Here is a 15,878-nt window from a genome sequence, read left to right as displayed (position 1 = left end):
GGCAGACTGAGGGATCTGAGCGGACGGCGGGGCCGTCGGGCAGAATAACCTCAATCTGCTCACGGGCGGTTGAGTACTGTTGGGCAGAAGCACTCAACCGCACCGCCGAAGAGGCCGACCTGGGAGATGGGGGTGTCGAGCAGACGGGTCCGCCCGACATCTTGCACATCAGACCGGTCAGCCCCAAACTGGTGAACATCACCTGACTCCGAGAGCGTACGGCCACTTTCGTCGCTCGGAGAGCAAGGTCAGTGGCGGCGCGCAGCTCACTGAAGAGCCTCGGGTCAGTCCCGCCCTCCTGCATGTCCATGAGCGTCTGGGTCAGGTAGACCAGCAGAACGGTCATGGGATGCAGTGAGGCAGCTTCCTGTCCTGTGGCACTATAGGATTTCACCACAGATTACTGTGACGAAAAGAACTACAGGCTTGGACGGGTGCTTAGGATTGCGCCGGGAAGCACTCTGAGGACACAGTAGCATGGCAACAGAGCGTTCAACCGGGGGAACCCCAGTGTACCCATGGGCAGCGGCCCCTGAGGGGAGGAAAGGCGGATGAGACCAACGAGAGGACCCGTGAACTCATCATGCACGTCCGGGAGGAAAGATATTGGGGTTTGCCGTGGACGCGTCGGCGGCCTCACCCAAAAACCAATCGTCCCGGGAAAGCATGGCCATCATCTCCGGATCAGACTCAGGCACAGCCGTATGCACACCAAAGGGTGGCAGCTGTGAAGAGTCGTCATTTCCAGAAGAATCAAGCCCACCTAGTGATGCTGCTACAGACACAGCATCATCCTCTGTAGCTTCAAATGAAAACACACGGGCCACCCGAGGGTAGACTCATGGAATCATCAGTTCGCTAGCGGGCACCGTCATTAAAGAGGGGGGGCTGGGGCGTGGACACAGAGTCGGCGCCTTGTTCCAGACCAACACCCTCAGGTCACCCTGTCCACCAGCCGAAGATCGGGTAGTGGATGAGGGGACTCTCACTCTTGCGAGTTCACCGAGTCTCGACCTATATATGACGCGATGATCACGTTCCCAGAGAGAACATGAGTCATCCACGAGCGCTGTTCAAGCATGATCAAAGCCCAAACACACTAGACAGCGCTCGTGCCCATCAGAGTCCGATACCAGTCCGCTGCAACCAGAAATGCACGGACGAGCCGTCTTTAAAAAGACGTGCCGCGTGCGAGCTCTTTTATGAGAGGAGAAAAAAAAAAACTCCGCGATGTTGAAGCGCACAGGGAGACACACACACACACTGGCAGATCACTGCACAGATCAGCAGGCACTGTGAGCTCGCTGCAGATCGCCGTCACACCAACACCGGAGAGAGAAGCTCGTCTCATAGAGCGAAGTCAGAGATGATTGTGGAGTGAAGAAATATTCTTGGCTCCGAAGCGAAAACATATCTGCATGTTGCCGAGCGTCCTCCTTTTATACCCACGAGGTGGGGCGGAGTTACGCTATGCAAATTCCGCAGACCCATGGCATTTCATCGCCATTGGCTCGTTTTGTAATACTCGAAGTCGATAGGTGTTCTAAGCGAAACCCCCATTCGTCGTCATCCGACGTAACTCGGAGTGACTACGAAAGGGAACGGTCATTATGCAGTTGTCCACATCGGTCACCATGGTTACCATGGCAGTACAAGCGGAAACAAGGGATAAAGCGGATATTAAGTCATTGACAGGCGACAAGGGACGTCGGGCACTATTTAAAATTGTGAATTTCTCTGAATTTACAAATTCTTGGAAACATTTACGATAATGTAAGTACATAATTAAAAAATATATATATACGTAACACTGTGCAAGTGGTTTTTGGATATTTTGATACACAATTCTTACATATTGTACTTTTAAATTAAAATGGAAAAGTAGTAAATGGTGTGCAAATATGAAGCCCTCTGCTTCCATTTACACACAATACCATTTCCCAACAAAAACTTGCAGAAAGGAAACAGTAAATTCAGAGGGTCCATAAAAATCTTTCATGAATAAAAACAAGCCCACAAGTTCCACCAAGATGGACTTTACAGCAGTTCCAGTGAGTCATCTATTGTCTGGATGGGAGAGATATGTGATACAACTGTCTAAACAACATGATGTCACAACAGTCAAGAGTGCAAAACCTTTCCATATAAGAGAAACAGAAGAGTGGTCACAAGTTGTATTTTAGTCACTGAAAAAACAAGAAGATACATTGTGAAAGTACATGTAAACTTAAAAAACTGTCTTAGGCTCTGTCCACACGGAGACGCGTTTAGCTGTATACGTACAAATTTTTTATCAGATCGGCGTTTCGTCCAGACGAATCCGGCGTTTTGGGAGACTGAAACTGCTATTTTTTGAAACCGGGTCACAGGGTGGATAAATCTGAAAACGACACCCTTGTGTTTTCGTGTGTACGGCCAATCCGTATATTTTGTGAAACAATGATGTCCACACCCCACGTGTCGACTAGTCAGACACGCTAATCAGTAACTAATTGCTTGAGTTCATGCTTCAGAAGCTACTGAGCCTCTTTTATTTCTTTATTTATTTTTTAGGCCAACTTTAATGTAGGCTCTTTTTTATTTTATTTCTTTATTTAAGCTACTTCTTTATTTATTTATACTTCTTTCTTATGATATGATGCTTGTATTTTGTCTGATTAAGACATTTCGTATTTTGTAGAGATGGGCATTTAAGCAAAAATAATATTCGACGATCGCTGGGAATTATTTTATTATTATTCAAAAAACGCACCTCTGCCTCCTCATGCTCACCGGTGATACTGCGTTCGCTCCGACATAAAATTTCTCTGTACTGTAGGCCTATGTGTTGTAGCCATTAAAGAAAAGTTAGTTTCATTTTTATGTGTAAATATTATGTTATTTTTTTCCATTTCATATATGTTGATTATATGAAAAGTGAACAGCGTGAGTAGCCTAATCATAAGATGCGCAATATCGAGACACATCATTTTGACCACTTCATTAAGTTTTGTTTTGTATTAAGCCTTTCTTTAAAGTGAATTTCGTTTTGTATAAATTGTATCTTAATTTTAATCAATGTTTCGTCAACCAATTTCCTGGATTTAATAAATAAGAAGCAAATATAGCAGACAATAGCCTATAATCAGGACATGGAGGCGCCGACGCGATATAACCTGCATCGCACGTGAACTGGAGCTTGTCTCATAAATTAACAGAAACTCAGAAATATATCTAAGCTTGAAATGTCTACTTTTAAACAAAACAATTCAAAACGAAAAGAAACAGACAACTCTAATAATCCGTATGAAGTGTGCATTTCTCTCTATAGCCACCTTCACAATACTGCGAAGGTGGCGAGTCAGCACTAGTTTCTCAATAAACAATTAAAATGTCTCCTTGCTATATTTGACACATTCATAATGATTAGGCTATTTGCCGGTTCTTTGTGGCAAGCTTTATGGTTTAGCTAATCCAATATCGTGACTCATCCCTATTTTGTACCAGGCCATTTATGGTTTTTCATATTGTTCAATAAAGTTCTTGGTAAAAAAGAAAAGAAGCTACTGTGCCTAATATTACATACTGTATATTATTGTATACAGTGCGAAAGGTTTATGCGCAAGTCTTCTCTGTTTTTAGTGTATCTGTGTCAGAATTACAGAACCTGTAATTACTGGTCCTACTGGTCTGTCATGTAAACTACATCGGTTTGAGTCGGCTTCAGTGGTTCGTGTACGCAGATATTTCTTGAGACGGCGCCGTTTTTACAGAATTTTTTTTAGAACGAGGAAAAAAAAGATCGGATAGGGAAAGCTATGGCTTTGTGTGGACGTTAAAGTCTCAAAATCTTCATCATCTGCAGTCTAATAGTTGATATGAATTCTGCATTTTTCAAGTAGATACAATCCACCAAAAATATTAGTCACAAGGTGTTGAGAAGTTTTGTGTCCCTTAATCCACAAGGTGCAAAGCATGTGCCACACCCCTCTTAGCCTGTTAATTTTCATATTAACTCTAGCTACACCCACCTGATTTCTTAGCCAATCAGGACTCCATATATCTGGCTTTATTAACTGCACCTGTGCCCACAGCATGTTACTTCAGTTTGCAGCACATGGATGTACTGTGCAGAGGACTGAGTTTTTCTCCTTTCTTTGTTTATTACCGTAATTGACCATGTAAGTGCCTTTTGTTTGATGCTTAGTATCGTTCTGTATTTCTTAAAAATTGTCTTTAAAGGTGTTTATTTTTATGCTTGCTATATTTCCTGTTTAGGCATTGTCTTTAGTTATTCAGATGTATATTTGATGAACTTTATAGTAGGAGTAGATGCCTCATATATTGTTTATTGTAACCTTAAATGCTGTATTACTATGTTCCTTTGTAGAAACCACACGCACACAAAAAGAAATAAAGAATTTGATACCTGAGTGACTAGACTGGACCTGTTCTTACCGACAGCCCCATTGGCTTCAAGCTAGCTACCTCGCTATCCCCTTACTCCTTTTCACAAGGTGTGAATCTTGCATCGTTGTTATCATGGAGGCTATTGCTATTTTAACTCGATTGCATTCATTAAAGACCTGAACTTCTAACTAGTAGCATAAGTTAATTTGAAGTTCATCGATGTAAATAAATTAAAGGTATTCAAAGAAAATGCTCCTGATCCAATTATGATTCATTTGTTGGACAACTATCCAGTATTTTGGTCAAGCCATTTTGAAATATTAAGCATTCAACCTTTTGCAGGCCAGATTTCATATATCAGATTGCAACAGTCCGTATCTCCTTCAATAGGGACTTCAGAGGATTCTCAACTGATACCAGATTTTCATGATGGATTTGAATTAACCAAGGTTACAGCTTTCAATTCTTAGGAAATTAAAAAGCTCTCTGCTTGTATTCAATTATCCCTCATTTGCGCAGAATTTTTTAAAAAAAAAAAACACAACAGGTCAATGTCTATTCCTTTTGTAGAAAGACAGTAGGAGGGGAAAGAAGCAATTTGGAAAGATTATAAGCAGGAAAAAAATATTTCCCCAATTATAATGAGGGAAATATCATAAATAGACTAAGAAAGGGTGTGCATTCATCTGGCTGTGCTAAAAACACAGTGTCCGTGAGAGACTTCATAAGGGCTGGACCAACATCTGGTTTCGACATGCTTTCCCCCTGCAGACGAACTCTGAGGAATGGGTTGGAGGAGCTTTCTGAGGAAAGGAGGGAGGAGTGGGTAGGAATATAACAGCTGGATTGCATATTGTGACACAATATGTGTATGGTTTATACATTTCAGACCCAGCAGTAAATATACTATGCTTTGTAGTTGCTATTGTCAGAACAAACAAACTATTGGGGAATGATGTATTGAAACAATCCCAGAAAATGTTTGTGCAAAATGTTTAATTCTGTGTTGCATTATAACCTAATGCTTGTATTTATTCTTTAATCAAAATGAAATAAATTGTTCTGCTTTGGTTGACATCACCACCATAGACATTGAGAGAGAATGTCCCATTCAGAATAATGGTCATCCAATATTGTTTTTTCCCCTCAACTGATACATAAAAGTCCCTGTGAACCGGAAGTTGCAACTGACATTACTTGTGATTTATTTCCAAGTGAAACGGAATATTGAATGGTAGGCGGGGTTTTGAGGAAACTGAAATCATCATAGAAGAAACGGCATTTTTTTCTGATTTTGATTAAAGATTACCACGACAAACTTGCACTGATTAATTGTTCACCACAAGACTAGTAATGTGTGAAAAAAAGTTAATAGGGTCAATTTTGATTACATGATGACATCTGGTCACCCTCAGTCTTATTTTGTTGCATTCTTTTCAACTATTCTTTTCAATCAATTCCATTGCATAAGATCAATATCAACATCAAGATCAACAATTTGTACCTGTAGGCTATGTTTAAATTATTCAGAAATGGACTGGAAAATCAGTAGTGAGATCAATATGATTTTTCTATTTCTGTTGAAGATTAGCCTGATGTTATTTGTCATTTGTCTGATCATTTTAGTTTTTATTCTATTGTAGACCGTAGTTTCTGGTTCAGCATACAGCAGACAAAGAAATTACTCTCTTTTTCTTCCTTAGTGCCTTTTAATATATCGTCCAGGGCTGGACGTCTGGAGCACACATGTATCCACTTATGCGCTGTTTCCTGCACTCCACTCACCTTACTGTGGGCTTAGTTCTGGAGGCAGGGCCAGTGAAAACACCCATTGTTTTCTTTGGAGGTGAAAGCATTGCAGGGAATTGCTGAACAGAAGTGCAACATATTGACCATGGAGATACACAGAAATATGTGGACGCAGAAGGCAATGAGAAAAAGGAGATAAAGAAGACTCATTACTGCCAACTTGGTAAAATCCTTAGGACTCAAGATTTGCATTACATTGGTGACACTGATATTCTAAAGAATGATAAAATATATGCTTATCATTCACAAGACTTACACTATATGCAGGAGAAATACATTCCAAAATAATCTATTATGACCAAAACCACAACCGCCTTCACATGCTCACTCAATGGTGAATACAGGTACCAGAAGACCTCAATGATCGATGTCCCAACCATTATCATTGACACATAGTCTGTCCAAAAAAAAAAAAAAAAAACTATGTATTTGTTCTAATTGGAGAAGCAATTCACAATCAGAATGTGAAAAGCAGCGGGCAACCACAGGTGTCGAGATAAAAGTGCAACACTACAAGCCTGAATTCCACATCCAGTCAAAGCCAAGCATCTAGAATGGAATTTGGAATTAATGATCTGGAATCATGCACTGCCATTATGGCAAGCCATTCCTTAAAATTAACTAGCATATATTTTATCTTAATAGTACTTGTTTTTTATTCATTTACTAGTAATTAATCTAGTAGCAACTACATTCAATTAGTTTATTATTTATTTTCTACTAGTGTCTCAATAGCAACTATTCCATTGTACTGGTGATAAATTGCACAGTTTTGCCATTGAATTACAGGTATTGCAATTTGTGGTTTGCATATTAATTATTTTTTCTTAGATTAAAGTGCACTCATATTGTGTAATACCCCTTCTTTTAGTAGATTTTCTTTATGTAGCTATACTAGTAATTGTTTCTAGATAGGCTACCTTATGCTATCTATTCCACGTATAACTGAATAGATTGTAATCACAGATTTGAATAAGTAGGCCTCCTTATCTAATGAATAGTTAATAGTATAGTATGAATAATGTATGAATAGTTAATAGTAGGTCCTATCGTGTGAATAATATTCACTTTTAGATTGCTTACTAGTCGTTTAAAATTAAGTTTTATAACATAAATATAGCCTACATACTAGTTAGTTTTTACATGCTTGCCACATAGTGGTTGAATACATGAAGGGCATGAACTCACGGATTGTGGTCCTCTTATGGCTGAGATTTCGTACAGTGTCCTGCAGTGAATCCAGTCTGTGCTGCAGCGCACAAGCTTTATTGATCACCAGCTCTGCTTCAGTCTGGATCTCCACAAATACGCTGCTCGCGTGCCGTGACAAGTCGGACAGCTGACGGAGGATGTTGATCAAAGTTTGACAGTTCACAGCATCCAGTGAAATAAATACATCCCTATTAACTTCCAGTCGTCCTCTGTTTATTCTGCCCAGGCTCCGGGGCTCCACTATTCTCTTATGAAACGGCATTTTTCATGGGAAAGATCCAGTTGTTTGTTATATTAGAATTATTCCACTTGTCTAGAATTGTGAATTGTTCTTGTCCAGTCAGGTGTTGTAACCTGTTCTGCAAACATCCTGACATCCCGCCTCATGATTCAAAGGATCCTGCCCTTATTCTTCTGAAAGAGCGCTTTCTCAAACTTTCTTCTGGGGAATCGTTTCTCAGGGCAGACTCAAAAACATGGAATCTGGAGCATCAGGCGGATCTGGAATGTGGATCTCACGCCAACTTCAGAGGAACATTTTATACAATAATAGCATAGCCTAACTTGAATTAATTGATTGTGAATTGCGTTTTAACAATTACATTTATGATTAATTAATTTTTATTAGATGAACATTATTTTACTAATGAAATGAAGACCGAGAAGGTGATTTCCTGACATTGAACAAGCAGTTTTGACCTGAGAAATTTACCAAGAGACTGAGAAAAACTATCTAAAGTAGTTCATTCGTTTATTTATTTAGCAGGAAAAATAGTTGGAAAGGGAAAACAGCAATGTAATGCTGGTAAAGTGCGCCCTCGTGTGGCATTTCATTGAAAATGTTATATTTTCTTTCTTTCTTTCTTTCTTTCTTTCTTTCTTTCTTTCTTTCTTTCTTTCTTTCTTTCTTTCTTTCTTTCTTTCTTTCTTTCTTTCTTTCTTTCTTTCTTTCTTTCTAAATGTACTTCACTCCTCTGAACAATTGAGAATAACTCAGTCATTTACCTCCACTCTGACTATAGACACTTTTGGTTTTCCAGAAACAATATCGCTTCGTGAAATGTAAGTCTTTATGTTGCTATTTATGTTACCATTTTCTGTAGGTTTAAGGTTTAGTTTTAATTAAAGCAATAAGTCATTCTAGAATTTTCTTTTCTAAAAATGAATTTGTGCTGGTTAAATGGGAGCAGGAAGACACTATAATAATGATTAAGATTATGATCTATTTGGGACATGATTGAAAATAATATTTATTTATTTATTTGTATTCTAGAATAGTATTTTTGAATTTATGTTATTTTTTTCTATCTCTGATATTCCTCATAAGACCAATATTATCTTGCAATAATAACTTAGTAAGAAATGAAAAATGATGTGGAGCTGTGGAAATAGTATAATTGCAGATTATTAGTAAATAAAGGGTAATGTCATGTTTTGATTTATGTTTTTGTCTGATTGATAGACACCAGTTAATACATTTGTTAACCTCGTCATACAATTATGAATAATTAATAAAATAATTCAAATACTTTGATTTTTCCCCAAATAATAAATCCTGATTAAAACATTTTAGTTGAATGAACTAGATGAGCAAACATATTTTTTAAAGTTGGAGAAGAGTTTGGGTCAACCAAAAATAATTCAAGTAACACTTTGAAGAGGGAAAATTGACGAACTAGTTAGCCTACTTAATAATAATTAGCTGAACCTACTTGACATTTTTACAGTGTAGGCTACAACCATTTTCATGAGCCTTGTCTTGTGGCAATAAAGAGTCTATTTTGAAAGAAAGAAAGAAAGAAAGAAAGAAAGAAAGAAAGAAAGAAAGAAAGAAAGAAAGAAAGAAAATGGGCCTCACTGTGATGTTTTTAGCTAGAGAGGGAGCAGCAGAGTGTCATGAAACACACTCAGCCCCTCCCTCTTAAAGGCTCTTCTGCGATCAGCGCTTGCGCGCATCCCGTCGTCAGCCATGTTGTTTGTATGACAGCGTACAGCAACAGGTTGTCAAAGATTCTCAATAAAACACTACATACAATCTTTAAAGAAACACTGAAAGCCGATTGTCGTCACCTTAATACAGAGGACAATGGAAAAGGATATGTTTTCCTCCCAGGAGATTTCGCAAAGTCCGTAATGCTGTTGTGTAATGTGAGTAGCCTAACGTTAATGTTACCTCCTGTAATACTGTTTAAATGTCTGCTCGCTTTAATGTTATGTGCTTTAATCGTGCTTTATAACTGGCTTAAGTGTAGTTACAATATACATATTATATATTATTTATGTGAAATATAATGTCTGGTGGTTATCATTTGGTTTTACAGTAACTTGTTGTGTGTGATGAGTTGAGAAACTTTAAGTGTCCAGTTTCACACTCTTCAAAGTCCTTCAGAGCTTCATATTGCGATTATTAAGAGCTCATTGTGAGCCATATGTCTCATTGCATGTTAAAGAACCGATTCAAAGTCCTTTCAAACATACATTCTTCTCACAAACCTGCCGGACAAGTGGTAAACTCGTCTGTCTGCATTTCACGCAGAAATGAATCGCTGTGAGCAGTGTCATTATGACTTATGTCTAGTGGAGCTCAACAACAACAAAAAGAGCGAGGTTTATTTACTTTTATCTTGGTTGTTACAATTCTACAATGATTCATACATGACGATTACTGGAACATGATCAAGATGATGGTAATAATGGCTGTTTCAAAACGTAGGCTAATGCGTATGGACAGCATTTTGGGGCATCATAGTCAGTGTATTTTCTGATATTCATGAGGCAGGTCAGTGTTTCAGATTCATTCATTGGTTCCTATTGGTTTGTCATCATTTTTGTACTGTAGTACAGATTGGTTATCATATTGATCAGTTTGCACCTGAACTCTCTCTTTATAATCTGCTGTTACCCTTTGCTGTTTAACATAATAACATTACATAACATTGAAAATGTTGAGCTTTGAATTAAAGCTCTTTTAAGTTACTATTTATGTAGTTGATTTCTTTGAATCCCCTTAGTTTTTAAGGAAATGTCCTTGCAAACCTCGGGTCAGTGAAAGGAAATGATTAATCAAGCCATAATGACTTGATTTTTGTCCTCTATTTTCTGGTGAATGATCAGAGACTTATTTTCTGCCGTTAACCATGGTCATTATGCTTATCTACCAAATTACCAATTAATGTTTTACATTAGAAATAGATTGGGTTACAAAGTTGCTCAAGATCACACTTATTTTTTATGTTTATCTTCATTGCTAAGACTTATCTGCCCTTCATCACAAATGCTCAAAACAGCTCATGTTGTCTAAACAGATTAATGAACCGATCAATTCTGAGTGTGTTCTTGTGTTAGAGCCTGCTGGGAAAAGAACTCCAATATTTGGTCATTTAGAAAAAGAGACATCTGGGGATGTTGGACATCATTGTAGTGTTGCACGATATAGCCTATACTAGAATGTTATTGTGATACCCTGCTTTTAAAAACGATGTAGCCTATGATTCTTCATTTTACTAGTACCAGTACTTTAAGAATGACAGTGTTTTAATATGAGCGAATCTCCTAAATTGCATCGACATGCAACAGCTCCTTCCATTCCTGCTGGCACACTGGCTGTGCAAAACTTTATCCGTGCGACTGCTTAAAGTCATTGACACGTTAAAGCGATAGAAGAAACACGCATGGACGACAAAATAAAGTATTGGATGTGCTAGGCATTCCGTCCCCGAGATTCTTTGAGTCTGTAAAAGTCAACAAATTGGAAAAATAGAACCAAAGTTTATTTTTTATTTTTTAGTTAATGTCATGTAACCTTGTTAAAACAGATTTCATAAAATTGCAATCGGAAAAGTATCATTAAATTCATAATTCAAGATGTCTGTATCAATATCTAATTTTTTTAAATGATACCCATCCCTAACTATCACACACCCAAAGTGTGCACACAGAAAGCCGCCTCACAGGCAACATGCCTGTTTTGGCTAGTATTCACATAAACACAGTCAGTTACTATAACTTAAGTGAATATAAAGAGTTGGGAAAAATCGGATTTGTGTCAATAGGATCCGTGCATTAGGTCTTAAAGTGACAGCAGCCAACATAGTCAAGTCACGTCACCTTTATTTTTATAGTGCTTTATACAAAACAGATTGTTTCAATTCAATGATGCAAACACAGTTCAATTCGGTTGTAAAGCAGGTCTAAAAAGAAAAAAAAGTGTCATTCAGCTAAACTTAGTTGCTGGAACGACACGACGCAATCAATTACGTAGATTGTGCACTGTTTATGTTAATCCCTAACCCCTGTCTTCTTTCATACAGCGTACATACTTACAGTTGCGTTCATGCAGCGTTTTGTTTTTTACGAGCGTAACAACCCGATGCTTTAACCATATTGACTCCTGCACATTTTCAGCACTCACAATCGCATTCTAAACAAACCCGCGCTGAATGAACGTAACCACACTGGACAACTAGTTGTCTGCCACGTCATATAATGTGAGAGCCACAGTGAACTGTAGGCTATATTAAGTTTAGTTTAATCATGGAGATGGAGAAATGATTTGCGTTCATCCGCGCAGATCCACCGGAGCTACAGTAAGCTCTAACATACTCACTGCACTCTGTTACTACGCATTTAAAGTCCTTGTTGGTTGTTTAAAATATATGATGGATGAACTTGTGCTTCGATTGGGCTCTTTAATTAATAACACCCTGTCAATTGTGTTACAACTTCCCGATGTTATGGAAATCTGCATTTTTGATACTGTCGCGTGTCCTGAAAATGGACAGTCTTGTATTAAGTGGTGCTGCCATACAAGCCATTAGCATCTGCTCTACAATTTTGTTTTGTGTGACGCATTACCAGGGATTAGGGGTGAACATAATCAGTGTTCATCCTTACGACATTACTTTGATAATGTCGACGCCTTGTTCCAGCACTAGTTGATTCAGTTCCATTTCTAATGATCATTACTTATTAAATTAGTTAAATTTGGCTATGAAAAAGCTCTGTGGAAAACATTGATGTCATTGTCCAGCCCAGTTCAGTTCTCAGTTATCAGATAGTGTCAGTGCTGTCAGATCACTAATACTGTTATTATATTACTGCATTAGAAGCAAGCCAGAGGAGACAGTGGCCCAAATAACCCAAATTCTCCATGACAGAATGGAGAAAAAAACCTTGAGAGAAACCAGGCTCAGTCTGGGGACCAGTTATACTCCCAAACGAAGCAACATTGTGCGGTTTAATACAGGCTGGTTCACAAGTCAGAAGTCAGATTGTGGATTAGTATTATAAAAAATATTTCATCCATTTCCTTCTGCTTGAAGATCGGATTCATCATGCTGGTATGGATATGAAGCTGGCCATCGGGGTCTGTGCAGTGGACTTGACTGGTTCTAGTGGTCTTTGCTGAGGATCTGTGCCGATGGCTCTCGTGTGGACGAGGTCTTAACAGGGGATTGCCTAGTTGATATGGTCTCTGTTGACATTCAGGGCTGCGTTGTGGTCGTGTCTTGGTGCAAGTCTGATCTGGATAAGGCCCGGATTCGGCTGACTATGGTAACCTCGGGATAAGGATGAGACAGACTAAAGTTAGCATAGATGCAATCCTTCTTACGATATAGCCAGTGAATGGTTCTGGTTGACCTACTTTATTCAGCCTATATGATAGTGTGTTATGTCTATGCTAGTTTAAAGAGATGGTTTTTAATATAGATTTGACAAAATCTGTAAACTGACTGTGTGTGTCTGGCTCCTGAACAATGCTAGGAAAAATGTTCCAGAGTTTCGGTGTTGGATAGTGAAGGGGTCTACCACCAACTGTCGATTTTAATATTTGAGGCATTATCAACTGGCCAGAATTTTTAGACCGCAATAAACGTGAAAATATAAATAAAAGTATATAAATGGTATTCTTATATAATGGCCTTTTATAATAGTATATAAATATTCCTAAAATAACACTGTTTTTTTTTTTTTATCATACTTGTAGTCCAACTAGGGAAATTAAAAGGCAGGTAAAAATGTCAACTACTTGTTGTTGAGCCCTGATGTATCTTGAAGATGGTCCAGTGATGTTTTTGCAGGTTGGTTTATGTGCAATGTGTATGTTCCTTGACAGCTGTGTGTGTGTTTGTTCAGGCTTCACTGACGTCACCTGCATGACCTTCTGCGCATAAAGCCATCAGACAACTTCTCTCAGAATTTAGAGCTCTGGGTTCTTGAAATCTTAGTATCAATGTAATTTAGGCTAGTTAAATGGGTTACGTTTTAATCCCTAGAAATGAATAATAAAATTGCATTAACAACCCTCTGCGGACACATCGAAGCTTGAGACGCCATTGGCTAGTAGTTTTTTTATTTTACTTAGCAGGATTTTTACATGGAATGCAAGAACAATGCAAATGAAAAAATTCTACATTTAATATAATAAAATATAAATATAAAATATAAATTTCAAACATTATTAAAAACAAGTAAATAGACTGTAATAGAACAAATAATCAAACTACAAGCAATAGCACAAATAAACACAACAGAACCAAGATAAAAATGAAATAAACAGTGCTTGTCTGGTAGTTCTAACTTTAGATGCAGATTAGGTATGAAGTTGAATAAAGAAATGTAATGTAAAATAACACTGCATGGTCTTCACTAGAGGTCGACATATAATGGATTTTACCGATATTTACCTTTGACCGTACGGGCCGATACACCGATATCAGCTGCGTGTTCTCACTCTCTTCTCTCTGACGACGAAGACACACCTGCCTCCACTCACTCACTCATCGCATTCACTCTGGTTGAATAGTGCTTGTATTGTGCATAATTTTACTCATTTGCAAATGTTTTGCGATAACACCAAAAGCGGGTTCACCACTGCTCTATATAAGTGACGTGCACATAAAGGTGCCTCTCAAACAGATTGCGAGTACCAAATTGACTTCTTTTTCTGGGCTTATTGCACTTAAACGGTCAAATACATTCATAATGCCCTTCTTGCCCTTCTTGTATTTAGTTAAATACGGTCAGTTTTTTTGGAGGATTAGGCTAGAGAAAACGCATGTTGTGTAAAAGTAAATTGGATCCGTGCATAATTTAAGCCTGCTGCTGTCTGTCATGTTAGTCAAAGAACACAAGACAGAGAAAATCACTCGCTGCTCTTGACAGAAAAACTTTACCTGCATTAATCTGTATTTATTTTTTACAATGAAAACCATCCAGTCGTTATACCTTTGATTACTTTTATTTCTGTAGTGTTTCATACCTGAATACTACTGTTAGACCCACCTGAAAAACTTAAAGCCGTGCTTATTTCATTTGTCACTTTATTCTATTGTATTTATATGTGCTATTATTTACAATTTGTTTAGGCTATTTGTTCTTATTTTGTTACTGACTGTTTACTTGTCTTTTTTGTAAATGTAGTTCAACAATTCAAATAAAGCCTCCCTGTGCTGTGTAAACTATTACAACAAAATTAACCAAATTATCAAGACATTATGAGATAATAAATTATGTGTATGGCGGTATAAATGGCAGTTTTCCCCATGGTATCAAATATATCGATACCATTCTAGGTAAAATTCAGAGGCAAAAAATATGTTTAGGACAGATACAATTTCATTGACTGTTAACTCAGACAATGACAAGTAAATTGTTCGATTTCACTCGCCTGTGACTAATTCAAATTTTTTTTTAGTTGCCTAGTGTGAAATTTGGTCGCATATGCGAGTGATTTACTTGTAGAAGGTTGATTTAAAAAGCTTTAAAGTTTCACAGCTTAAAAATAATTATTTTGAAATTAATCAATTAATACAAATATAAATAAACTGTTTAGGGAAATGAAATCAGTACCAACCACCCTCAACATCTCTGGTAATTTTGCCAGGGGTGTTTTTTTTTTCATGATCAAAGCTCTACGCTCTCTTTTACAATCAAAGCTTTCATTTTCAGAGAACTGAGAATTCCTCTGCAAGCACAAAAGTGAAGTTCTTGATACTCAAGACAGGGTTTGTTGGTTTTAATGTGTCCACTCTGACCACAAGGCTGTGGGCCCAGAGCATTTTTACAACATTGTGACCTCTTGACATCCTGTTTCATTTTTGCTTTCCTCCCACTTCCTTCGTTCCTTTGTGGTTGTTAATTCACACACAGGGTGGAGGCAGGAGGTGGTAGAACATGGCCAGCAATGAGCTCACAGTCTATCTTTGCATCTTTCACATCATGCACGTCATTAATATAAAGTGGTTGAAGGTAGAATGACAAAATGACATTGTGCTTTGTCTGTGATTCAATATTTCCGAAGAGTTCACACAGTACCAATCACTGAAACCAATTATTGACAAGGAAAATGTGGAGGGAAACGATTTTGTTCACACTAAAGAGCTGGATATTGGATATTTGTTATAAATCAGGTTATGCAAAATGTCCCCAGTATGAAAATCACATGCAAAGTCTAACTGAAATACTAT

The 15,878-nt window shown here is 37.9% G+C and overlaps 2 protein-coding genes across 4 annotated transcripts in view; one reads left to right on the top strand and one right to left on the bottom strand.

Moving 5' to 3' along the window:
• The window catches only part of nhsl1a (NHS-like 1a), a 152,534-nt gene extending 144,634 nt beyond the window's left edge, over positions 1–7,900 (bottom strand). For both annotated transcript variants that reach the window (XM_077239831.1, XM_077239833.1), the window contains exon 1: positions 7,387–7,900. In XM_077239831.1, the coding sequence (XP_077095946.1) occupies positions 7,387–7,672 (286 nt within the window). In that variant the 5' untranslated portion in view covers positions 7,673–7,900. The remainder of the gene's footprint in view (positions 1–7,386) is intronic.
• A 1,385-nt stretch (positions 7,901–9,285) lies between these two features.
• itsn2b (intersectin 2b) overlaps positions 9,286–15,878 on the top strand; it is a 30,847-nt gene continuing 24,254 nt past the window's right edge. For both annotated transcript variants that reach the window (XM_077239819.1, XM_077239818.1), the window contains exon 1: positions 9,286–9,558. The gene's annotated coding sequence lies outside the window, so the exon portion shown is untranslated. The remainder of the gene's footprint in view (positions 9,559–15,878) is intronic.

This window comes from Siphateles boraxobius, unplaced genomic scaffold (genome assembly GCF_051911475.1).
Source record: "Siphateles boraxobius isolate OS27281-9 unplaced genomic scaffold, OSU_SipBor_1 22, whole genome shotgun sequence".
NCBI classification, from domain to species: domain Eukaryota; kingdom Metazoa; phylum Chordata; class Actinopteri; order Cypriniformes; family Leuciscidae; genus Siphateles; species Siphateles boraxobius.
This window is presented reverse-complemented; position numbering and strand designations above follow the sequence as displayed.